We start from the raw sequence: 25,784 nt of genomic DNA on the forward strand, positions 1-25,784 counted from the left end.
TTCAGCAGGGCTCCACCGGTGGTGTCGTCGTTGCAGGTCGGCTCAGCTTCTCCCTCTTCGGATTCTTTGGTCCTGTGGCGACTTCTCAAGTTCCAGTCCCCAAAGCCCTGCTTTTATGCAGAAAACCCCCATTCATCAGTCCTAGCTGTCACTCAAACATGCTAAGTGGTGACGGCTCACCACTGGGCCAATCACACAAGAGTGTGACTTGAGATGCAGAGGCAACTCAGTCCAGGGTGCCTAAACCCCACCCACACATCCTGTAGACCCAGACAGAGTGGCACCACTTTTGGAGGCTTCTGTGGAGAGGCCCGCCAAAAAGTGGAACCAAGGGCTCAACTTGGGTTGGAGTTACAGAGGCGAACCCAAACGCCATTTTTAAACCCGAGTCCTGGCAAAAAGACCCAACCGGGGAATAAATATTAAATAAATAACCCGGCGGTATCTTTAACATTGCACCAAAAAAGTGGTGCTTTTAAAATGAATGGGAAAATCCCATAGGAAATATTCTGGGGGAATATTTCGCGTGGTAACCACTGCCACCAGCCAGAAACTCGACGAGGGGGGACTGCACAGTGCCCCCTCGAAAAACAGACCCAGGGGCAATCTAATTACCCCTACCAGTACTTCCACAATATGATGGTTTGTACTGGTTCTGTTCACAATTTAAGACTAGTAAAGTCAATGGTGACTTTACATGCCCCGGGAGACACTAGTCAGTCCCAGGGTAGGGAGTCTATGTTTGGGGGTCACTATGACACCCCTGTGTTACTGCACTGAGGGTGCGTCTAACACACTTACCAAAAATACATGAAACCCTATGGAGTAAAAGACCCCATAGCCCAAAAAACACATTACAAAGTCAAAGGGTATCTCAAATCATGTCTAAGAGTGGGAGAAAAAGAGTCTCACTCATAGCAGGAGAAAAAAATAAACCCCAAAAATCCAGCAAAGCTGCTGGGTGACTCACTAGGTTTGGGAAATTAGCCTTAACAGAGAAGTCTCCCTAACAGGAAGTTAGACAAGTGGGGCTTGCCACGAGGTTAGATGAACCTTATTATGGCACTCTATGCGAACTTGGGTATTGTTACCTGCTTAAAAAGAGGGGGCACTTTGTCCAGAAGGATGGCAACTAGATCTGGTTTGTTGGCGTTTTGGCCCCCTGCCTCTTGTGTGTCGGATATTAATGACTATTTGGCCTCTTCGAGTTTTCTTTCACACAAGTTGGGAAATTGTAGAGTAAATTGCATTGCCTATGCAGGAAATGTTCTGCTCTTTGATAATTCAAGGATAAGGTAGAAGCGTATGCTAACTGCGTTCTCAGAGTATGCTAAGGAGAATAGCCTTTTCATTAGCCCAGCAAAAAACAAAATCCTGGTGTTTTCAAAGGGCAGAAAATGTGAACCCATTTCTTGGTCTTTTGAAAATACTAGGCCAGAACTAGTCAGAGTATGATTTTGCTGGGATTCTAGATTTCGGATCAACTGACTTCATTATGTATTCGACAAGCTATGACTCAAAAGGCATTGGCTTTAACAAATCAATTGTTCAGGATCGACCGTAAATATGGTAGTTTCTCAATTAAGCCTGTGATTAATTATTATGAGGGCTAAGTGGTCCCTAATCTAATATACGGTCTGGAACCTTTTTTTGAATACATTGTTAAATGGTTGGACTTAATTGAAGTCTCCATATGGCGACGTGTTTTAAATGACCCAAATGCTGCCCCACTCTCAGCAATAAGATTTGAGTTGGGCTTGGTTTCCCTGAGAGGGCATGTATGTTGGAGATTATTATCTTTGCACTGAAATTTAATTTTTCCAAACCAGATACCTTGCACAAGGAAATTAAATGTTATCCTGATCTGGATTCTTTAGGTTTGTGGACTGCACATTTTGCAGTTAGTGTGAAAAGGTCCTGTGAAAATATTTAGGTGAATTGAATTTAGATTCTGCCCCTTTGTATCAAGACCCTGATCGAGATAAAAATGTTCTTAATTATAGAGATTTTGTTGAGACAACGTTTCCAGAGGTATCCATCAATTAGCCATTTAGCCCACGAACATAAAAACGTAAAAGAGGGACTATAGTGATTTATTTAATTATATTCCCCAATCATTATTACAGAGTTATTCTGTTAAGATTCCTCTGGAAGTTGCTACTTGCTAAAGAGGTCCTATTGAGAAGTGGAATGATGACTCAATGTGATGCACAGTGCAGATTTTGTTATGGCAATGATTTGGTGTAATCTGTTCAACACTTGATTCTGTACTGTAAAATGCTGAATTTCGCCAGATGAAATTCTCGTGGAGAATGATTACTTCTATCGAATGGAACTGCATTGAACATTTCTGGTGGCGCTGTTTGTATAGTGAGAATATTACTGGTTTTGTATTTGTATGTAATTTATTATGGACCGTTTTAATAGGAGTGTTTTTTATAAAGGTGATTTTGCAAACCGTATGCAATTTCTTTAAAAAAAAAAATAGCAGGCTAAGACCTTCCATTTTCTAAACCCGTCCTTGCTGCGTGTAAGTGGACTTTGTGCTCCCCTAAGGGAAGGTAAGTCACTCTTTGCAGTGGTTTGCAATCCTAGGTTTAGTCCCTGGTGGTCTAGGGAGCTTGTGATTGCCTGAGGACATGTGTGCAGAGGTTGGGGACTGTTGTATAGTCTTAACTCGCAGACACGTAGGCTTACCAGTGCCTTTCCTGCCATGCCTCTCTCCTTTTCCTGCCTCTTTGCTTCATGCGTCGGAGTATGATTGCTCTGGGACGCTGGAGCGATGCTCTCACTGTCGGGTGCAGGTCTTCCGATATCGTACCTCAGATAGAATGTGGCACTGGTGGGCTGTTCTCTCTTTGCAAGTTCTTGCAGGTATAAGGGCCTGTAAAGTTGGCTCTGAATGAATCTGGTGAGAATCTTGTTTAGGAGGCATGGTGCAAGACCAAAAGGGTACTGCAAATAAACAGGCTGGCACCAGGGGGTGCAGAGGGGTAGTAATTGTGGCCCTCCCAACTGCCACTATCCTCCTCTGGGCCAAGACTGGCTGTGGATCACCCCCCCCCCCCCGGTAAGCCTCCCACCCCAGACAGAGAGGGGTTTCCATTCCCTATTGAAAGTCCAGAATATAGGCCTTCACACGCAAACTAGTTATAGTACATCCAAAACCAGTTGCTCGAAGGGATTGTGTCCTCCGACGTATTCCACATCTATGACAGTTGTATCCCACAGATGTGCACTTCGGAAACATTTAAACATTTCAGTGTCGATGGCGTCGATCCCATGTCCCTCGAGGGCCTCCATCGAGGGTCGACGTCAGCGGATGTTATATATAGGACGCACGGCACCTGTTGCCTCAGTTCTGTTTTTTTCCGACAGCGAACGTGTTAGCTTCGTGAAACTCGGCGCGCCTCATGGATTCTTTGAATCTCTTATGATGTCTATTTCCTTGACCCCTCCGACTCCAAGGTCTGGGTTTAAGATTTGCCGGGACTGCAAGTCCAAGATGTCGTTGACCGTCTTGCACCGTATTTGCTTATGGTGCTCGGGTGAGTCGCACGACACCGTCGACTGCTCCAAATGCCAGTCTCTTACATCCAAGGCCTTACATGAAAGGAAGGGGAAGCTCCGTGCAGGTAAGCCATCTAAAAAGTCCCGGAAAACCGAATTGAAGTCTAGGGTTTCCACCGACGACTCTAAGGGTGCATCGGGAGGAAGCTCGAGGTTCTCAGTCCCGGAGTGGTTCACGCCATTCCTCTTCTTCGCGGCACTCTCGAAAAGCACCGCCACCGGTCGCCTTCCCCATCCTCTTTAGAGGATGGTGCCGTGCATATGGTCGCCTGTCCCGCAAAGTCCTCGACACTGGAGGAGTGGGCGGCATTTAAAGAACAAATGATGGCGATTTTTTAGTCTCAAGGCACGGTTCCTGTCGCGCCTTCTCACGAAGCCGGCAGAGAATGCTCTCTATCTGCATCTCGCACGCCTTCGGGCTTGGGCTCGCATTGCGACTCGCCCACGGGAGCCCTCAACGTCCCGTGCTGACAAGAGCAGTCACAAGAGCCGTGTGTCCAGGTCTCGATCCTCATCCCCAGCGAGACCGGTGCAGCCTGTGGAGGTACCAACACTGGCGTCGACTCATTCGGTGCTGGTCCAGTCAGACTCGGACGATGCTGTTCCGTCCTATCAGCCCACGCCTGTAGTGGCGTCGACGCCGAAGGTCTCGGCGTCGATTCCATCGGGGCAGATTCCGGCATTGAAGCCTTCGGTGGTCTCGGCGTCTTTGTTCTCGATGCCCTCGGCATCGAGGCTCTCGGCTCCCTCGGCGCCTTCAGTGTTTTTTGGGCGTACTGTGTCCGAGGAGTTTCTTGGGGCTTCCTCTACGTCTGGGAGGCCGGTATTGGGCACCAGGCCCTCTTCTGTTGCTGTGGCTGGGTTTTCCAAGCCTTTTCCTGACATTTATGAAGAGGCGGATAGATCAGACATTGAAGATCCTGTTGTTCAGGATGATTCTCCGGGATTGTTGGGTGACAGTCCATTGGAGGAGTTGCGGCAGTCCCTACATGACGCCAGTGGCCTGGATACTTCTCCGGAAGTTGAGTTTGGAAGGCCGGAGCCGGAAGCTCATGAAGACTCTTCCTATAGGCGGCTCATGTCTAGGGTTTGCGAATACCTGGGGTGGTCCAGTCCTCCTGAGGATTTTATTCAGGATGACCTTACTGACATCTTGGACCAAGGTCCCCCTTTGACCCGGTATTGCCTTTCCATCTTACATTGCAAAAACGGATGTCATCGGCTTGGCAGGCCCCGGAATCGCTTCCGGCGGTCAATAAGAATTTGGTGAAAAAGTACCGACCATCTGTTGGCAAGCCCAGCTATTTGTCTACTCACCCCACTCCTGAGAGTTTGGTGGTTCAGGCGGCTATGGCCACCTTGAGGCAGCTGGTGTACCCTGCCATCCCTCCAGATAGGGACGACAAGCGCTCCGACGGATGGGCTCGGAAGGTCTTTTGCCAGGGAGCATGGCACTGAAAGCTGTCAACTCCACATCTGCCTTGGCAAGATTTACACACACTCTGTGGACCTGTTTCCTACGTGGCTGAGCATATTCCCGAGGGGGAGGAAAGGGATGCCTTCCTAGCCATCATTCGTGACGGCAAGGATGCTATGTGTGAATCCCTTCAGTCGGGGTTGGACACGGCAGACTGTGTCAGCCGGTCCATGGCTGTGAGCACCGTACTACGCAGGTTTGCGTGGTTGCGTAAGTCAGCGTTTGCTCCTGATGTGCAATCCCGTCTTCTGAACATGCCCTGACGAGAGCCTTGAGAGGTTGCAGACCTCCAAAGATGCAGCAAAGTCTTTGAGCGCTGCAGTACGTCAACCTCCGCCTTTTTGTCCTAGGGGACAGCAATGGAGGGGAGGTTCCTTTTTGTTTCTACTCCTCCTTTAGTAGATCGAGGGGAGCTGCCAGTCAAAGGGGCCACTGTAAGAGTGCACGTGGTGTAAAACAGGGTACTCCGGGTGCCAAAACCGCTCAGGCAGTTGCCTCTTTGCCATCAGACACTGCTGTAGCTGCGTCAGCTCAGTCATGAAGCCATGTCACATGGTTTGCCGGTTGGGGGCAGACTTGCGCAGCATCTTGGAGAATGGCGTGCCATTACTTCGGATGTGTGGGTTCTGGATATCGTAGCCCACGGCTACTGCCTTCCCTTCCTTCAGCGGCCTCACGACAATCCACCGGGGAAGTTCTCTTTTGAAGCGTCCGGATCCGCTCCTTGCGCAGGAAATCCTATCCCTGCTGGAGAAAGGCACCATAGAACTGATGCCTGTAGCGGAGAGGAACAAGAGCTAGTATTCCCCTTATTTTTTGATCCCAAAGAAAGACTGGGGTGATTGAGACCCATCATGGAATTGCATTGGTTGAACAAGCATCTCAGGAAGGACAAGTTCAAGAGGTTCACTCTTTCTGAAGTCCCCCAGTCCCTTCAACTTCAGGATTGGTTGGTTTCTCTGGACCTCAAGGATGCTTACTTTCATGTGCCGATTTATCCCAAGCACAGTTAGTACCTGAGGTTCGTGGCTGGCGACTCGCACTTTCAGTTTCGGATCCTGCCGTTCGGATTGACCTCTGCCCGAGGGTCTTCACCAAGCTGATGGTGGTGGTGGCAGCATACCTCAGGAGAGGGGGGATTAACGTCTACCCCTACCTGGACGATTGGTTGATCAGGGAGCATTCTCCCGAGCAAGCCTGGATCATCTGTCCGTCACCTCCCATTCCATTCACAAGCTGGGCTTCTTCCTGAATTTAAAGAAGTCGCATTTGACACCTTTCCAGTGGCTCCAATATATCGGAGCAGTGCTCGACACGTCCCTGCGGCAGTGTTCGCCTCCTCAGGTGAGGGCTCATCACATTCTGCAGATGGTGGACAAGTTTCAATGTGCCCAGAGTCTCCCGGTGTTCGAATTCTTAAGGTTGCTCGGCCTCATGGCATCCTGCATTTTTCTGGTGCCAGAAGCCAGACTGCGGATGAGATCCCTGTAGTGGGCTCTCAAGATGCAGTGGTCGCAGTTCTCCGGCAAGATGTCGGATCCCGTTCAGATTACGATCTCAGTCGCCCAGGATCTTCTATGATGGGCCGACGAAGGGAATCTGATGAAGGGGGCACCGTTTTGGCAACCATGGCCTGAGGTGACGATCATGACGGATGCCTCCCTCACAGAATGGTGTGCTCATGCCAACAAGTTGACAGCCAGCGGTCGTTGGTCTCCGTCGGAGTCCAGACTCCACATCAATCTGTTAGAGCTGAGAGCCATCAGGCTGGCCCTGAAGGCTTTTCTGCCGTCTGTGCGGGGGGAAAAATGTCCTCATTATGACGGACAATACAGTGACAATGCACTACCTCACCAAAAAGGGGGGGCAGGGTCACTCCCGTTGTGCATGGAGGCAATGCAGCTCTGGTTCTGGGCCATCCAACAGAAAATCTCGATCTCGGCAGTTCCTCTGGCCGGAGACGAAAACGTGGCGGCAGACGCTCTGAGCAGGCAGAGCACGGTCTCTCACGAGTGGGAGTTGGCTCAGGAAGTCCTTTTGTAGCTCTTCGCTCTTTGGGGAACCCCACAAATGGATCTCTTTGCCAACAGTGTCAACCGGAAGTGCGAGAGATTCTGCTTGTGGGAATTTCCACCAAGAGGAGCCTTGGGGGACACCTTCGTAGTGGAGTGGTCCTTCCCACTGCTGTACGTGTTTCCTCCAGTCCCCGTCGTTCCTCGGGTGTTGCAGAGGTTGCGAGGTTCAGTTCCCGAATGATCCTCATTGCTCTGGATTGGGCCAGGGGAGCGTGGTACCCGGACCTTCTCGACATGTCCATCTGCCCTCCACGCCGTCTTCCTTACCGAAATGATCTGCTCTCACGGGAGGGTGGTCAGGTTCTCCATCCAGAGGTCGGGTCTCTCAACCTTCACGCTTGGTATCTGAAAGGTTGAGATGCAAGGATTGGGGACTTCCGGATGACGTGATGGAGATGTTGCTTTTGGCTAGGCGGCCTGGAACAAACTCTCTGTACTGTTGCCGGAAGTTCTGCGACTGGTGCAGGGGTCAGGATGTTGATCCCTTCCAATGTTCCATTCCTATGATGTCTTTTTTGCTTTCTTTAGCCCACAAGGGCCTTCAAGTGGGTACCATTAAGGGTTACCTGGCGCCGCTGTCTATATTTAAGTGCTCGTCTGAAGAGTGTTCTTACTTTCAGAAACTGTGAAATCAAAGGAATCTTAAAGGACTGTCTAATGTGTTTCCACTGTGCCCTTTCCAGGTGCCGGGTTGGGATTTGAATTTGGTTTTAAAGTTCCTGATGGGAGCTCCGTTTGAGCCCTTACACTCTTGTCCGCTGAGACTGTTGTCTTTTAAAACAGTGTTTTTAGTTGCGTTTACTTCCGCACGCAGAGTGAGTGAATTGCAGGCATTTTCCGCCAAGCCACCCTTTACTGGACAGGGTTGTCCTGCAGGTGCAACCTTCTTTTCTTCCGAAGGTTGTCTGAATTTCATTTGAGCCAGAAGGTGGTTCTTCCGGCTTTTTATCCTCCTCTGCATCCTGGTAAGGAAGAGGAGAGACTCCATAGGTTGAATCCTATGAGAGCTTTGAGCTTTTATCTTTCACGGATGTCCCAGGTCAGATTGAATGATCAGCTCTTTGTAGGTTATGCTGGACACCGCTTGGGTCAGGCTGTTTCCAAACAGACTTTGTCCAGATGGATTGTTTTGACTATCTCTGAATGCTACCGTTTGGCGGGGAAGGACCCTCAGGTAGGCTTAGGGGCTCACTCTATTAGGGGGTGTGGGTGCCTCCACTGCTCTACAAAGGGGTGTTCCTATTCGCAATATTTGTGAAGCAGCCACATGGGCCTCTGTCCATACTTTTGTTAAACACTATTCCCTGGACTCCATCCATGGGCAGGATTTGGCCTTTGGTAAGGCAGTCCTCTATTCGGCCATTTGATTGGGCACTCCAGATTTCACTTTCTAAATTCTTTCCCTCCTCCATAAGTGTGGTACTGCTTTGGGAGTCTGTCATAGATGTGGAATACGTCAGAAGACCCAATCCCTTCGAAGAACAAGTTACTTACCAAACTGGTGGGGTGTGGCTAAATGGCTGCGTAAGAGGACGCGTCTGTGAGGTGCTCCCATGATCCAACACCGATCCTCAACATAAATTGCAGTTTCCAGCTGAAATTGCACGCCGGCAACGTTGCAGGCTTTGAGCGCTGGAGGGGCCTGATCGGGTGCTGGTGCGGGGAGTTGCAGCTGGGAAGGGACGCAAGGTGCCCACAGCTTGGAGATGGGCAAGATGGCGGCCCTGAACAAAGGGACATAAACTGACCACAGCACCGGAGCGGGAGCGCTTGCACGAGCAGTGTTCTTGTGCCCGGTGCTGCAGAACGTGGACACTGGTGCCCAGCCTGGAGGCTTGCTGGCGGACCCAGCCGGTAGGAGGCTGGCGGGGCTGAGAGGTAGACACAGCTGCCCTCAGTGTATTCGGGTGAACAAGGGTCCCCGTCGGGCTGCGCCTCAGCGTGCTGCACGGGGCGGGTACGAGTGCCCCTGTGCGCGTACGTGGTGAGCGTACCGGCTTGCAGGGAGGAGGGTGCGCCGGCCCGCATTGAGACTCGGCTGCCGGGGAGAGGCGCCAGAGCGTCCCTTTTGCAGCTGCAGCGAGTCCTACGGTGACGGAGCACACGGGGGCCAGGACTGGTCTTGCCAAGCCCCATCATGCCCGGAAATGGGACAGCAAGGTCCTAGAGGACCTGGAGAGGGGTCCCCCATGAGAGATTGAGGATGGCAGGAGCGCCTTGCGGGAGGCGCCGACCCGACCCCCTGTGCTGCGCCCAGCCCCCGGGGGGCGCGCACTCAAACCCGCACACTGAGGTGGGGGGGCCCAGCAGGACACAACCCACTCACAGGGCGGCCACCGGTGTAGACATGTGCAGAAGAGCGGTAGCCTAAGTGCCCAGACCCGGTGGCGGACCTGGAGCGCCCCGAGTACCGGGCAGCACCCCAGAGAGACGCGGCTGCTTGAGGCCGGTGCCCCCAGGGCAGTCAAATGATCGATGCAGATCTGAGGGCCACCACAACACGGTCCCTGTGTGGAAGGTTTCTGGGGCACTAGAAGGACTCGCGAGTGGGCAGCACATGGGCCTGGCAGGTCGCACCGGCACTGTGGGACAGAGCTGGGCAAGAGCCTGGACCTTGTGAAGGAAGGTTGCAACCACACGTGGGAGGACACAGCCAACTCTGGTAGTGAGACAAGCTACCGGGACACTCGAGATACAGGCAGGCTTGGCTCGGACACCTTTGGGGTACTTTGCACGCTGCAGATGTGGCCCGCTTGCCCCCGTCGCACTGAAATGTCCAATAAACCCCCCAGACTAAGGGTCAAGCAGCCCACACTGGATGACTTTGCCAGAACGCCACCAAGCACAGAAGGGGCCAGGAAGAAAGAAAAGGACCCCAACGAAGGTTCCGGCCCTATGGGCAACCAGGAGGTACTAGAGGCAATCGCAGACCTGAAGGTGGCCTGGGAGACCAAGCTGGGCCTAGCAATGGACAAACTGGAAGCCGCACTTGGGCTCAAGGTAGAAGCTGTGCAGGAGGACGTGAACCTTCTCCGCCAAGATGTAAGGTCACTGGCTGAGCGCACGGGGGCCCTTGAAAAGGAGGTGGCCCCGAACATGGTGGCCTGCGCGACTCATCGATCAGAACTCCATGCCCTTGCGCTACGTGTGGGCAATCTGGAGAACAGGGCTGAGGAGGCGGAGGGACGTGATCGCAGAAATAACATTCGCATTGTCGGATTGCCGGAAGGTGCCGAAGGAACTAACCCCACAGAATTCATCGAGTCCATGCTACTACAGGAGATCCCCGGAGGAGCCCTATCTCAGGGGTTCGCCGTAGAGAGGGCGCACAGGGCCCTGATGAGGAAGCCGCCGCCGGGGAACCCTCCTAGGTGATTGCTAAGATCTTAAATTACCGAGATCAGGACAAAATCCTGGAACATTTTCGGAAGGGAGGCACGATACAGAGAGGGGCTGCGCTTATAACGGCATACCCGGATTACACCTTGCAGGTACAACGTAGCCGTATGAACTTTGGGTCGGTGAAAAGGAGATTGCGGGAAGCCGGCCACAAGTACATGCTGCTCTATCCAGCTAAACTGAAGGTATTCCACAAGAGCAGAACCTTGTTTTTCCACACTCCTGAGGATGCTATGGGATGGCTGGACGCGCAGAGCTGCCCACAGGAATCGGAGATCCAGGAAAACGATGGCGAAGATAAGTAGCGAGTGTTTGGAGCTTCCTGGGCGCTGTAGAAAGTGACATTGGGACATGAATTATAGCATTGCGTGTGACTGATTGGGGGTACAGGCCTGGGGCCGCAGTAATAAATATGATCCGGGGGCACTGGAAACTTTTTGATAATAATGGGGGAGCTACACAGAGCCTGACCTCATAACCCCCACCTAGTAGCTTAGTTAGGTCACTGGTAGTCCGGTTCTGGGACTCTAGAGCAGAGCCAAACGCGGGGGGGCCTGAGATCCAGGGATGGAGCTGGGCATGTGTTGGGGTTGGGGCTGAGGTTGGGGTGGGAGGGCGGAGGGATGTGGGGGTGTGCAGTTGTTTGAAGTTGGGGAACTGGGAGCGGGGATGTGGGTGGGAGCGGCGTTGGATGGGAGGGAAAGGGTAACGAGCCAAAACGTGAATCTCCAAAGGCGGGATAATAGATGGAGGAGGAAGGTGGGACACTGCAGTTATGGCGCCAGGGTGCCTTAGAGTGATCACCTGGAACGTCAGGGGCCTAAACAGCTATCTGAAATGTAATAAGGTGATGATGTACCTGAAAAGGATGAGGATTGATATAGCATTGTTACAGGAGACCCACCTCACTAAGGAGAAACTAGAGGTGGTCAGGAAGAAATGGAAGGGGTACAATGGGGGAGCCACGTACTTGGCATATGCTAGAGGGGTTATCACTTGGGTGGCACCTCATGTACCGTTTCAGCTGCTACAGGCTGTGGCGGTCCCGGGCGGCAGACTGCTTGTTGTTAGAGGGTTGTTAGAAAACCGAGAAGTGCGTATTCTGAACCTGTAGGCCCCTAACCATGACACAGCGGCCTATTATAGGACACTGTATTGCAAAATCAGCCCCCTGCTGGGGGGGCGGGATCCTGTGGGGCTGAGACTTCGACGGTGTACTTAACCCTAGGGTGGACAGATCGGATGGCAAAACAGACAAACCCAACCCAGCAGCACGGGTGCTACAGGCCCTCCTGAGAGACTTCGACTTAACCGACGTCTGGAGGCTGCTGCATCCTGCTGACAGACAATACTCGCACTATACGGCACCGCACGACCTTCACACGAGGCTGGACTACGTGTTCACCTCCACGGGGCTGGCAGAAGAGATCGAAGGCGCGGAATACAAAGCCAGGGTGCTTTCAGACAACTCCCCCCCTGGTCCTGGAGTGGCGACACCAACCCCCAAGGACGAGGATCCCCTCCTGGAGACTCAGGGCTGAGGCCCTGCAGGACCCGGGATTCCGGGAGGACTTAAGAGAGGCGATCACCAAATACTTCGAGATCAATACTGGCAGCGTTAGCTCCATGGGGACCTTGTGGGAGGCGTTTAAGGTGGTTATGCAGGGTGACGCCATATTGAAATCCAAGGGACTTCAGGGAGGCTTAGAACAAGAGTTGAGGAGAATTGAAGAAGAGCTGGAGGAGATGGCACGCAGAGGGGGCACTTCTAAAGAGGATAGAGATAAGATAAGGCAGCTACAACAAGCTAGCGGGGGAATGCTGGGACAGGCTATGTAATATAAGCTACAAGAAATACGTGGAAAGACAGCATGCAGGAGGAGATAAGCCGGGCATGTTGCTGGCCTGGCTATACAAGAGCGAGAAGCCGCGATCGGTGATCAGGGAAATGGAAGGGGACAAAGGGCAGACCTGGAACACCAAGGAGGAGGTGAATGTAGAGTTCTTGAAATATCACAAACACCTCTATGAGGACCCAGGTGGCCCAAGAGACCATGCAATCAAGGAGACGCTGGAGTACGTGGACCTACCAACTCTAGATGATGTGGAACGTGCCAACCTAGATGCCCCTATTACAATAGAAGAACTCGAGCTGGTAGTCCAGCAATTGCCCACTTGTAAAGCCCCTTGGTCGGACGGGCTGCCGAGCGAATTCCATAAAGCCTACAACCAGGAACTGCTTCCCCCGCTGCTGGCCATGCTTAATGAGTCGTACGAGCAAGGTGGACTACCGGATTCTCTGAGAGAGGCAGTGATTATTCCGCTCCTGAAGCTGGGCAAGCCTAGCACGAGCTGCGGGTCATATAGACCCCTCTCAATGCTTACTGGTAACTGAAGGGATAGCCCAACTACGGCAGAACAATGGGCTGGTAATACTTGGTTAACAAAGGGGGTCTGTTCTGACGTGTAACGTTTTGTGGGGGGCTACTTATTGATTGTAGTAGGCCTAGGTAATTTCTATTGTGTCCAAGGAAATACAAAAACACTTTAAATGTGAAGATGTACAAGAAGGAGTTGAGACAAAAATAGATATCATTTTTACAGCTTATAAATTTATTTTGCTGCTGGATGCATTTAATAGTCATGCATCAGTATTATTAATAAAGAGGTATTTGTAGAGAGAGCAAACAGAAATGCAAAACATTCATTCACAGATACTTAGTGTGCAGGGGGGTTAATTCACAGTCTTAGCCTTGCCCTCACACAATTGTTATGGCAAAATAAATTGCAAAAATGTAATGGAAAAATAAGATAGTGCTTTAAAGAACACTGTGTAACCACCACCTCTACTGACAAGTGATTAACGTGTATTCAATACAAGACAACCAAAACAGAAGCATTAAATGAGGAAACTCTTGGTTGTCTGTAGCCAGGCTGGAGGGTGACCTAACACGTGGTCGACGTCTAGATATCGATCAAAAAGATGTGGAGACCAGGAGAGGTATGTAAATGTTGGTCCTTAAGACGTTTCGGCTAAGTGCCTTCATCTTGGGCCTGGAGTAGGTCGCCCTAGGACAGAGATATGGGGACACTATTAGTGTCTGAATTGAGAGTTAAAAACTGTTTAAAAACACAAGTATAATCTATTCCAAGAATATGGTACACCACAATAAAATCAGGGGCAGGGGAGACAAGAGACTGACCTTGGGGGCTGCAATGCTGCATCAATCTGGAGATTGCTTGTGGCACCCGAGTAGCGTAAGGTGCAGGATAAAGTGGGCTTCTAAGCGCTAGCGGCAGGCTGTAGAAGGCTACAGGAGTCAAAAACACATATAATTCTGGGTAAATATTCAGTTGCTGGTGGTCCAAACTGGAGTATGGTGACTTGGGTGCGTGAATATGGCAAGTGCTCACCTTGCTGGGTAACTTCTGTGTCCAGAATCACTGGAGAAGCATGGGATGCCGGTTTAATGGCAAATGTCAGCAAGAAGTCTGACTCGTATGGAATGGTTGCTGGAAGAAGCCAAATTCGATTTCTAGTCTGTGGCTGTTAAGAAATGAGATGAATGTGCCCGTTTCGTTATGTAGTGTAAATCAGGTCTGCAATCTAATGCAAAGAAAAGAGGTTCTGGTTACGTGAAGTACAGTTCCGAGTTAGCTGCAGGCTGGCGAGTAAAGTCGCGTGTATAGCTTGCGTCTACGGTGCCACGTACACTTGAGGAAAATTACAAAAGAAAAAGCCGAGCTCTGCACGGCTGTGCTGAATGCGCATGCGCGCCTCGGGTAGTGTTTGTTATACTGCCCGGCGTGTGCGCATGACCGTGCCTGTGCTCCTGTAGCGTTTCAGAGCAGAGTCAGTAAAACATGCGCATTGGATGACCGGATTTTCCATTTCTTTGTGAACATGAAGTGGTGGGATAATGAATGTACCCCGTGACTTATGCATGTTTTACTGACTCTGCTCTGAAACGCTAAAGGAGCACAGGCACGGTCATGCGCACACACCGGGCAGTATAACAAACACTACCCGAGGCGCGCATGCGCATTCAGCACAGCCGTGCACAGCTCGGCTTTTTCTTTTGTAATTTTCTTCAAGTGTACGTGGCCCCGTAGACGCAAGCTATACACGCGACTTTACTCGCCAGCCTGCAGCTAACTCGGAACTGTACTTCAGGTAACCAGAACCTCTTTTCTTTGCATTAGATTGCAGACCTGATTTACACTATATAACGTAACGGGCACATTCATCTAAATTCTTAACAGCCACAGACTAGAAATCGAATTTGGCTTCTTCCAGCAACCATTCCATACGAGTCAGACTTCTTGCTGACATTTGCCATTAAACAGGCATCCCATGCTTCTCCAGTGATTCTGGACACAGAAGTTACCCAGCAAGGTGAGCACTTGCCCTATTCATGCACCTAAGTCACCATACTCCAGTTTGGACCACCAGCAACTGAATATTTACCCAGAATTATGTGTTTTTGACTCCTGTAGCCTTTCACAGCCTGCCGCTAGCGCTTAGAAGCCCACTTTACCCTGCACCTTATGCTACTCGGGTGCCACAAGCAATCTCCAGATTCATGCAGCATTGCAGCCCCCAAGGTCAGTCTCTTGTCTCCCCTGCCCCTGATTTTATTGTGGTGTACCATATTCTTGGAATAGATTATATTTGTGTTTTTAAGTAGTTTTTAACTCTCAATTCAGACACTAATAGTGTCCCCAAATCTCTGTCCTAGGGAGATCTACTCCAGGCCCAAGATGAAGACACTTAGCCGAAACGTCTTAAGGACCAACATTTACATACCTATCCTGGTCCCCACATCTTTTTGATCTATATCTAGACGTCGACCACGTGTTAGGTCACCCTCCAGCCTGGCTACAGACAACCAAGAGTTTCCTCATTTAATGCTTCTGTTTTGGTTGTCTTGTATTGAATACACGTTAATCACTTGTCACTAGTGGTTACACAGTGTTCTTTAAAGAACTATCTTGTTTTTTCATTACATTTTTGCAATTTATTTTGCCATAACAATTGTGTGAGGGCAAGGCTAAGACTGTGAATTAACCCCCCTGCACACTCAGTATCTGTGAATGAATTTTTTGCATTTCTGTTTGCTCTCTCTACAAATACCTCTTTATTAATAATACTGATGCATGACTATTAAATGCATCCAGCAGCAAAATAAATTTATAAGCTGTAAAAATGATATCTATTTTTGTCTGAACTCCATCTTGTACATCTTCACATTTAAAGTGTTTTTGTATTTCCTTGGACACGATAGAAATTACCTAGGCCTACTACAATCAATAAGTAGCCCCCCTCAAAACGTCCCTCTCAATGCTTAACCAGGACAGTAAAATCCTTATTGCCGTCCTAGCGAACAGACTGTAGGCCGTTATTGTTAAACTGATACACGCAGACCAAACAGGCTATGTCCCGGGCAGGAACATAACTGAGAACCTTAGGAGGTTGCACCATATCATTGACCAAACAAGAGAAGACCCAGGAGAAATAGTTCTAGCATCATTGGACGCGGTCAAGGCCTTTGACTCAGTTAGATGGCCTTGGCTGACCGCGGCCTTAGAGGGTTATGGAGTGGGTCCTGGGTACTGCAGATGGGTGGAAATGCTATACAGCTCCCTGATTGCTAGAGTTAAAACGACGGGGGCTATTATCTTGGATAGATGGCTACTCAGTAGGGGGACCAGACAGGGTTGCCTGTGGTCACATATGCTATACATACTGGCGCTGGAGCCACTGGCCATCTGCCTGAGACAACAATACGAGGAGATGGGCATCCGTGCTTCAGGGGGCACGCATCTTGTTCCCTATATGCAGATGATAAATTGTTGTATCTGCGCTACCCGGAGAAGAACATGCAGTATATACTGGAGGTGAAGGAGCAATTTGCTGCCCTTTCCAGCATAGCGGTGAACCCTATAAAGTCCAGTGTGTTCCCCCTGGGAAGATACAGGCATGTCCGCCCTGAGAGCTTGCCAATATTGCTAATACCTTGGTGCACTAAGTCGTTCCGATACCTCGGAATAGACATATATCATACAGCGGGTGAAGAACATGTACACAACACGGTAAAGGCAGTGGCGGGAATCAAAAATAGCATGGGATTCTGGTCCAGGCTACCCCTGGCTATGGTGGGGAGAGCCGCTTTGCTCAAAATGGTAGTCTTGCCCAGATTGCTGCATTTTTTGTTAACATTCCGCACGTAATCCCGAGGCGCTTTTTCGCAGGTCTCCACGGTTTGTGCCGAGCCTTCATTTGGAACAACTCCAGGAACAGGCTGGCCCTCTGGAAACTGCAAAACTCGTGTGACAGGGGGGTGGATAAACTTGCTGAACTTTGAACTGTATTACCAGGCAGGGCAGCTGCAGTATGTAGCGAGGTGGCTGTCTGATGATGAGACGGCTGAATCTAGGTTGCTGGGCTGGGAACCGGCCCCCTTCTTTCTCAGAGAGGTGGTGTGGCTGTCCAAACCAAGGGTCCGGGAGATCGCAGGCTTCTAGTACTGGGATGGGAGCTGTGGCATAGAGCGTGGTGGACATCCGGACACCCAGTTCCGTTCTCCATGCAGGTGCCGCTGGCGGCGATATGCATGGAAAACCCCCAACTGATGCAGGGGGTCCGCAGGTACTGGGAACCAGTAGGCCTGGCCACCCTGGGAGACATATGGCAAGAGGGGAAGCGGTAGAGTTCCCGAAACTGATAGAGGATACGGGGTTGCATGAGGGGCAGTAAATAACTTACATTAGAATGCTGAAAAGGGTGCGAGCAAGGTGGCCACCGGCGGTGCTCACAGCGCAACCAGATGCCACTATGGAGACAATATGATGTCTTAGAGGGTGGGCATGAGGTGTCTCATATATATGAGCTGTTGGGGACCAAGGTGAGGAAGGAATTGACTCAACTGAGACAAATGTGGGAAGAAGAGGTGGGAGAGCCTATGTCGGACGGTCTCGCGGAAAGGGCCCAAAGATATCACAAAAAAGTGTCTCAGAACGCTAGGCTCCAACAGATTCAACTGTATGTCACGCATAGAGCATACCTCACCCCCAGTAAGATCGCCAAGTTTGGTGGTCAGGCGGCTCAGAAATGCCCTAGGTGCGGGGAGATGGAAGCCGGACTGCTACACATGTTCTGGGCCTGCCCGGAGGTGGGAAGGTTCTGGTCAGAATTGAAGATATCCTTAGCGGGATGCAGCATCGCCATGGAGGTGGAGTCGGCCTGGGCGTGTATGTTGGTGGGGCGGGGGGGGGGGTTCCCTAGGCCACACAACTCAAGGCATATAGGCAAAATGAAAGACCTAGCATACATCCTGGCCAAACGAAGGATAGCAATGGGCTGGAAAGCGGCTCAGAGACCAAGGATAGAGCTGTGGTGGGCTGACCTCCTGAAATGGGCAGAGGCAGAAACAACAGTCTGGTTCGAAATGATATGTAGAGGGGGGAGGAGGAGGTAGGACCCCTAATTGAATGGAGACAGCTAGTGGCCACCATGAAAGACCCACCCCAGTCCGATCAGTGATGTTGAAACAGATACCGAGACGATAAACCCGCCTGAAGAAACATAAGCTGATAACAGGGACAATTTGGCTCAAGTTGGGGGGGGGGTGGGGGGGGGGAAGGGACTTAAGAACTCAGCTTGTAACATTATTATGGTGAACTATTTGTGGATGTCCCGAGTTTTGTAATGTTTGGTGTGTTGTTATAAAATAATAATGTTTTAAAAAAAAAAAAATGTACTCACCAAACTAGTAACGTTCTTTCGACGGGATATCTTAATCTTTGACTCATGTTATGGGGATTTCTCTTCATCTGTTGTGGGCAGCTGATGGATCTGTGCCCTACCACCCCTTTTTCTGTGAAAATATCCCCTCCCACTTGAGGGTTTCCCTGGCTGGTGTACATCTCTGCTTGGCTTACCTTTCTTGTTTGCCTTTTTCTGTGCTTCTGCAGGCCTTCTACCCGGATGAGCACCCTCCATGTATAAATCTCTATTTACGCCCTTGAAACATATTTTACACAATGTCAAGAAATAATAAATCAGGGATTTGTTAGCTCAGATGCCAGTTTGAATGTTGCACTGAATGAATGACAGAGTAATGAGTTTAATTTGTGCATAAGCCCCTAGAAAAACACATTAGTCTTGAGAGCAACTACCAGCATTGTTGGACCATAAATGATGCTATTTAGCAGTAACGCAAGTATCACACAAGCTCCATTTATTGTTATGAGAAAAAGATTTGTCTTTTGAAGGAAAACCATTTCAGAACGCACATTGATATAAGTGGGCACAGTCCTTGCGATGTGTATTGCTGCCTTAGTATTCCAAAGAGTTCTTGCAGCCAGAAGTATTTCAAGAGGTGAGAGATCTTAGATATGAATATTCTATCCATCAGAAAGAATGTTTCCTAAAGTAAGTAATTTTCTCTTCTCACTATGACCAATTCAGCAAAAAAAATGTATTACTGTTGATCTACTTCTGCATGTTTCTAGAAAATGTCTATTTTGAAAACAGTGAATATGCCTTATGAATACTGGTATGTTTGTTTTTACAGTGAATAATCCCATACCAACCAACTTGAAGTCCGAAGCAAAAAAAGCTGCTAAAATATTAAAAGAATTTACTGTGATAAGTTCTCGGACTGGACCAGATAAGATCATACCCCGTTAGTATTAAAAAAATATATCCATATTTTCTTGTTGAATTGATGTAACTGATAACCACATAACTGGCTGATCCAGCAAACCTAATGTGTGACATTGATTTCTGAACAAACTTCCATTGTTTTTACACTGGGGATGTAGATATGCTGTGCACAATCGCTCTTCTCGCATTTATTACCATTCTTATGGGCACCTTTTATTTAAAGAATTTTCAATCAAAGTAACTTTTGCAGTAGTCAAATAACCCTTATACATCCAAAATCTGCCATTTTTCCTCCTGAAATATTTGTGAATCTTGACCAAGAGTTGTCTCCATTTCCTTTTATTGGTGCGCTTTGGCTTATTTGTGTAGCAATAGCAATGAGTACTCCTGAGTTTCGATGGCTGTTTCCTATGTGGTCGGTCTGTTTTCATGTTCATGGTATTGTGGAACTTGAGCACAGGTGATGTACTACCTTGACATAGGAATGTATCCTATAAAGTGCAGTCTTTGTAAAGAAAAGGAGACAGTTTCGATAAGGAAGAGCTAGGGCAGCATTGCCTGGGACAACCCTGCTCTTTTTCTAGTTAGTGGTGCCGACTACCAAAACCACCCACCTATCTAGGTGCTGGGGAATTGGAGCTCTTGTGGGCTGAGGACGGGCCGCTCTCGCTGTAGACCCCAGCCCAAATAGTGTTCCATTGTCTCCACAGTCCCACCAACTGGCTGGCGCTTGGTCTATCCGCCAGAGAACCTCAAACTGCTGCTAGCGGAGGCTTGGCAATCATTCACAGGCCATTATGGCCATGCACCCAACTGGATGTCTCCACCACTGGCTTTCTAAAATCTCTCCTGCCATTTCCCTGGCCCCTCAACAGATGGTACCTTCCACCTCATCTACACGTCCTTCAGCAGCGAATTCAGACTTTGTCCCCACCAGGTCTCTCGTGTACACAAACATCTTCCTCACTGACTTTAACATCGCTGGAAACCCAGTCCAGTCCTTGAAGGAAGATCTATGCTGCCTTCTTAACACTCTCTAAACCTCACAAAGCATACCAAATGCACAGGAAAAGCAACAGTTTGAACCTCATCACTAGCCTTCCCACCCTCCGTCACAGCAGCTCTTCAATCCTGCTCAACTGATTGGACGAACTTTGACATTGGTCTAACAACAGCAGTCAAGCACACCCATTCAAAATCTATCAAAGAAGCCTTCAGATCTGGCACAAACGTTCCATTGAAAGTTTCCACAGGAAGACCTAGCCAACATTCACCTCAAATGGGAAGATTTACCTCAGATGAACTAGGACTGCGTCTTGCTTCTCCGAGAACTCCGCATCAGCATGTCCACAAACTTCAACTGCCATGGTCCGGTGGAACAACACATGTTCAAGCCAAATCCTTTTCCACCTCGGTAGACTTGAACTCAACACCAACAAAAGAACCATCCGAAAGCAAGAATAGACTTGTCGACCATCCCGCAGTGCATCCAACTCACCCCGCTACGGAACTCTGTTCTATGCGCTGATGACTGATTACCACCGCCAAGGTCAACTGCTACCACAACAAAATAGCCAAGCTCAACAATTAAAGCAAAGCCCACTTCTATGCCATCATACAGTGCATCAACCATCTGACCAACCAGTACAGCCATTAACTCTTTAACAAGATCAGCATGATCCATGGGCATATGGACACCCAACTAGGCAACTGACCTTACACCACACATCCCATCTCGCAAACCAACCACCACTCCCTGGACCACTTTCAAGAACAGACCCTGGAAGACCTGACTTGCCACCCTAACATCCGTCAAGGCCACAGCATACGTGGAAGACCTCTATTCTGCCTCCGTGCTCTAGATCCTTCTGACTAAAGCACCCCTCCCTTAACTTGCAATCAACAGTTACTTAGGGCACCCTCCCCTCAACCCTCGAGACCTGGCAAATCCTCCCATTCTCAAGAAACCAGCACTGGGCCTCAACGGCTTGGCAGCTACCGCCACATTACCCATTTTCTCTTCCTTGGTAAGTTCTTTCAGAAAGTAATATCTACACAACTACTCCAACATTTCAGTGCCAACAACCTCCTTCAGACCTACCAGTCTGTCTTCAGACCAAAATGCAACTCTCAAACTCCTAGCATCAAAGTTATCGATGATGCCCTTAACGTCCTTGATGATGGCTATCCTTACCCCCTGGTTCTCCTTGACCCCTCAGCTGTGTTGGATGCAGTAGACCATTAGACACTCAACCTTTTACATTGGCGTATGGGAGACCTTCCTCCACTGTTTCAAATCCTACCTTGCTAAGTGCCACCAGTTTGTCCAGATGAATTCCCCAGATAAGCAATGCTAACCATCGCCTATGGAGTCATGCAAGTAGCCATCTTCTCCATGTTGATCTTCAACCTTTAAATGGAACTGCTCGTAAATCCACTGTGCTCCACACAACCTCCACATCCACCAATACGCAGATGACATTCAGCTCTACCTCAAGATCCCCTCCATTATAGACATCCGCAGGCTCAAAACCTGCCTCACTTTGATCTAGTCCTAGATGTCCAGTGCTTATTTGAAGCTCAACACTGAACCCCCTAATCTCAGACCTGACGCTCTGCTGTGAACCTAGAGTGCTTCACACCACAGCTGACCACCTGCACCAAGTTCCTCTGTTCTGCTTTGACATTCACTTTTCCTTCAAGGAGCACATAGCAAGACTATGCAAGCAACTTGAACCAATATGCTCTCCTGTGAAAAATCAGGGCTGTCATCCCAGAAACACTTTCAGATCTTCTGTCCAAGCCTTGGCCCTATCCTGCCTTGATGTTGGCAATGCCCTTCCAGAAGGCTTGTGGTGGCCATTCGGGCATCTATGAGATATGTCCTACATGCTGCAGCACGACTCATTAAAGGGCTCTGCAAATTCAACCACAGTACCCTGACCCTTATTGAACTGCACTGGCTGCCGCTGCAAGTATGTATCCCCTTCAAATCCTGCAGCATCATATACAAGGCCATCACCCTCCAGTCTGAAAGCTACCTTGCTGAGAGGCTCAACATCTCCAGAGGCCATGGATCCACCTGGAGCCAGGACATGTGCATACATTAACTCTGGCAGTGCAGGAAGGAAGGAACCAGAAGACTGGTTCTCTGCCTTTGCCCCCACACTCTGAAAACTATCGCTGTCAACACCAGACTCACCCCCTCGCTTCTGCATTTCATGATGGAGCTCAAAACTCTCTTCTACAAAGAATGGGTCCTTCTTAACACCAAGTGTTACTTCCACCTAAACCTAGGCTGGATGATCTGCTCCTACAATTGCCTGGCCCCCCAACCCTATCAGGGTTCCTTGTTCATTCCGTGCTGCCTAATTGTCCACCCTCCCCCGTTGTTGGCTCTCTGATCCTTTGTATTAAATCCCTTGAAAGCTGCTTCCCTCTCAGTGTACTTCCTCCTCAACCCCTTATGATTTGTAAAGCAGTACTTTGCTTCCAGAAGCTAGGTCTGCACTAAAATACCCTAATGATAGGGATATCCTGAACTGCTGACTGGCGTGAGGCTCTTATTAGCTGCTTTGACCATGCCAGATTAAATTTGCCCTACAAAATAACTTTGACAATTGAACTAGGTAGTCTAGAAATTGGTGTAGAAAATGGTCTACTAATTGGAACATGGAGTGTAGCTAGTGACATCTAGCTGCCCTTCAATGTTCTTTTGGAGATGATCTGTCATACAAGGCATTTGTTGCATTGGCTACGTGTCCATAATTAACACCAGTAGGACCCCTGTGGTGGTTTTGGTAGCTAACGCCTGAAATATCTGCTGGGGCAGCCTAGTCTGTCTTTTTTTGTTCTTTCTTTAGGCCACTTCTTCCAAGCATCCTGGTCTTCTTATGAGCTATAATTCCCAAACCCTACTCTCTTTTCAGAGTTCCTTAGCCCCCTCACATTTACAAATATTAAGTTCACTATTGTTTAAAGTAATAACAATTGTACATTCTTTCAAAACTCTTTATTGTGTAGGTCTCCCGTTTGTGATGAGTGACTAGAGCACCCTCTTCACTTAACTTTGAGCTGCTCATCTGTCACAAGACATTGCAGTGACCCAACCTTTATCTCATACACACTTTTCCACTAGCCTCTCCCTTATCTCATTTTTTGTAACCTAACGCAAAACTTTTCTGCATTCCTAGTAAGGCCCAATCATGCAGTCATTAATACTTCGTCAAACATGGCTTCTTCAGAGCAGTCAACCTCTGCCAGCAGAGTACGTTCAGTACAAAGCCCAATTTCCTGACCCGTTTTTGAAGGTTATTGACCATTCACAGCATAGACAGTTACAAAATAAGCCAATAGTGCAGGGCCTAGTAAACCTGTTATAATTTAGCTTTATAGACCTGCAGCGAGGGACGTACCGGGCATTATGGGCCCTGAAGACTGAGTTATGAGGGACCATAACGCCCGGTATGGCCCGAGCTGCAGGTCTATAAAGCTATTAGAACACCCTCAGAGCCCGATTCTGAACTTGGCACAGTGAATGTGCCAAAAAGCAGGATTCACTGCGCCAAATCGGGACGCCCAGGCTCCATCAGTATTTTCACAGGGGATAATGACTGCTTGATCAGGATTCTACCGTATTTACCCAGCCGAAAATACTGGATAACAATGGCTGGGGCCAGGACCTGCTAGAGCACTGCCTGGGAAAGCCTAGGGGGTTGCCGGACTGCTGATCTCAAATATGCATGTGTATTTAGAAGAGTCGGGGCATTCTTGTAACCGGGTGGCTGTGGGAGACTCAAGTGAAACTCAATTGATCAAGGGTCTGCCTCCATTTTCTCTTTTTTTTTTTGTTACTCAATATAGCCAGTTTCCAGCTCTACAGACCTTTGTCATCATTGCCATCTTTTGGCCTACCAAGTTTGTGCTGTTTTGTCTATTTTAAGGATGTTCTCTCCTACTTTGCTTGTGGTTCTCCATCTATTAGAAAATGTAGGCCAAATTGCAACCAGCATCTGTATGGTATCTGGTGGGTCTACACTCATGATTTCTTAAAGGTCACTACAGGTTCTTACTTTACTGTGGGTAAGATCTTAGTATGTTTGGACTGGAAAACACAGAATGGCTTGGTGTTTGGCTGCCCTTATGGATGTCTTTTGTTCAGAAGGACTATAATTTCTCTTGCTCTCAAATCAGTGTTTTACCTTTACCTGCGGATATGATGCAGCCTTTCAATATCCACAATTTTCTTGTTCTGGGAGGTCAAGGATTTGTTTAACAGTTTTTGCATGAAACTGAGAATGTTCAAGCAAAAGCTTTCCATCTCTTCCAAAAGGTTCTTGTGTGAATGTTCTAACATCTCATTTCTGCTGCACTGTTGAAGGTTGAACTCGCTCACCAATGGCTTTTTGTGACCTTCAAAAAGTGACCTTCAAAATGTTGACCGAATTGGGTTTGAAACCTTTCTGACAGTTCATCTTGAAAAGATTGTAGACCTTGTTGAAGATCTACAAGGGGAGGAAGGATAGCTCTGGGGCAACGCGTTTGTCTTGGAAGCAAGACAACGCAGCGGAACACCGGTTCGAATCCTGATCCGGTGCTTGGAAACCACTCGCTGGTATTAAGCATGTTATAAATGAACAATACAATAAATAAATACATCTTCCCTAGTAACCAGAGTGGTGATCAGCGAGTATGTCATGGAGCCAACAGTTTTGTGGTGGACTGGGCATTTGTCTGATAGTCTCACTGTTGTGCCATTTGTCAGCACCCCCTAAGGTCCCTCTGAGCCTTAGGTCTCTGTTATTTCTTTTATCTAGCTGTATTCAATGGCCATTCTCTGTTATGCCCTGGACTCCTGTATTGGATGTCAAAGAGCAACAGGCAATAACGCAACCTTTGGGGAGTTTTTTCCTGACCATTGACAATTGCTTCAAGTGTGGTACAATGGTGTGCCACTGTGGATGCAGAATCAGTGCAGCATCAAGCTGTCTGGCCTGAAGAGGAGACTAATGTATCTCTGTATCTGACCCAGTCCATGTGTGGTGGCCCACATACCTCCTGCAGGCCGGTAGATTCCATTCTGAGCTGGCTTCCCATGCCCCCATTACTCAGCAGCCCTGCAAGGCTTCCATCTTTGGGTGGCACGTCAATGCTGGAGTTTGTTCCAATGGTCTCTGTTTCTTTCCTCTTGTTTCTTCTTTTCAGTGGCTTTGCATCTTTCACAACACTCAATTAAGGATTTCTCATTGCCACTTCCACCTCAACCTCATTAGAGTCTCTCATCTGAGTTGTCGCCCTAGAGTCTCTGATTCTTTCCAGCAAACCTCTGGGTATTAAGCACGTTATAAATAACCTATTGTATCATATGATATCACCTGGATCGTACATTTTTTGGAGACCCCACCCAACCACCCTCTGGCAGAAAACCAGAGAAAACTGCAAACATCCGGAGACGTTGGGCCAGTCCTTCAGTGCAATTTTTCGTTTGATTGTCATAATGATCCTTTTTGATTAGACATCATTGAAACCTCAATACTTCGACTAAGCCAACTGTGACAGTGACGTGTTTGATTAAATTCCCAAATCCTGCAAGGAA

At 48.8% G+C, this 25,784-nt stretch overlaps 1 protein-coding gene across 3 annotated transcripts in view; it reads left to right on the top strand.

Moving 5' to 3' along the window:
• SH3YL1 (SH3 and SYLF domain containing 1) overlaps positions 1-25,784 on the top strand; it is a 779,762-nt gene that overhangs the window by 70,816 nt on the left and 683,162 nt on the right. For all 3 annotated transcript variants that reach the window (XM_069606061.1, XM_069606062.1, XM_069606060.1), the window contains exon 2: positions 19,098-19,208. In XM_069606061.1, coding sequence (XP_069462162.1) covers positions 19,098-19,208 — 111 coding nt within the window. The remainder of the gene's footprint in view (positions 1-19,097; positions 19,209-25,784) is intronic.

This window comes from Ambystoma mexicanum, chromosome 4p (genome assembly GCF_040938575.1).
Source record: "Ambystoma mexicanum isolate Mex_15411 chromosome 4p, UKY_AmexF1_1, whole genome shotgun sequence".
NCBI lineage: Eukaryota > Metazoa > Chordata > Amphibia > Caudata > Ambystomatidae > Ambystoma > Ambystoma mexicanum.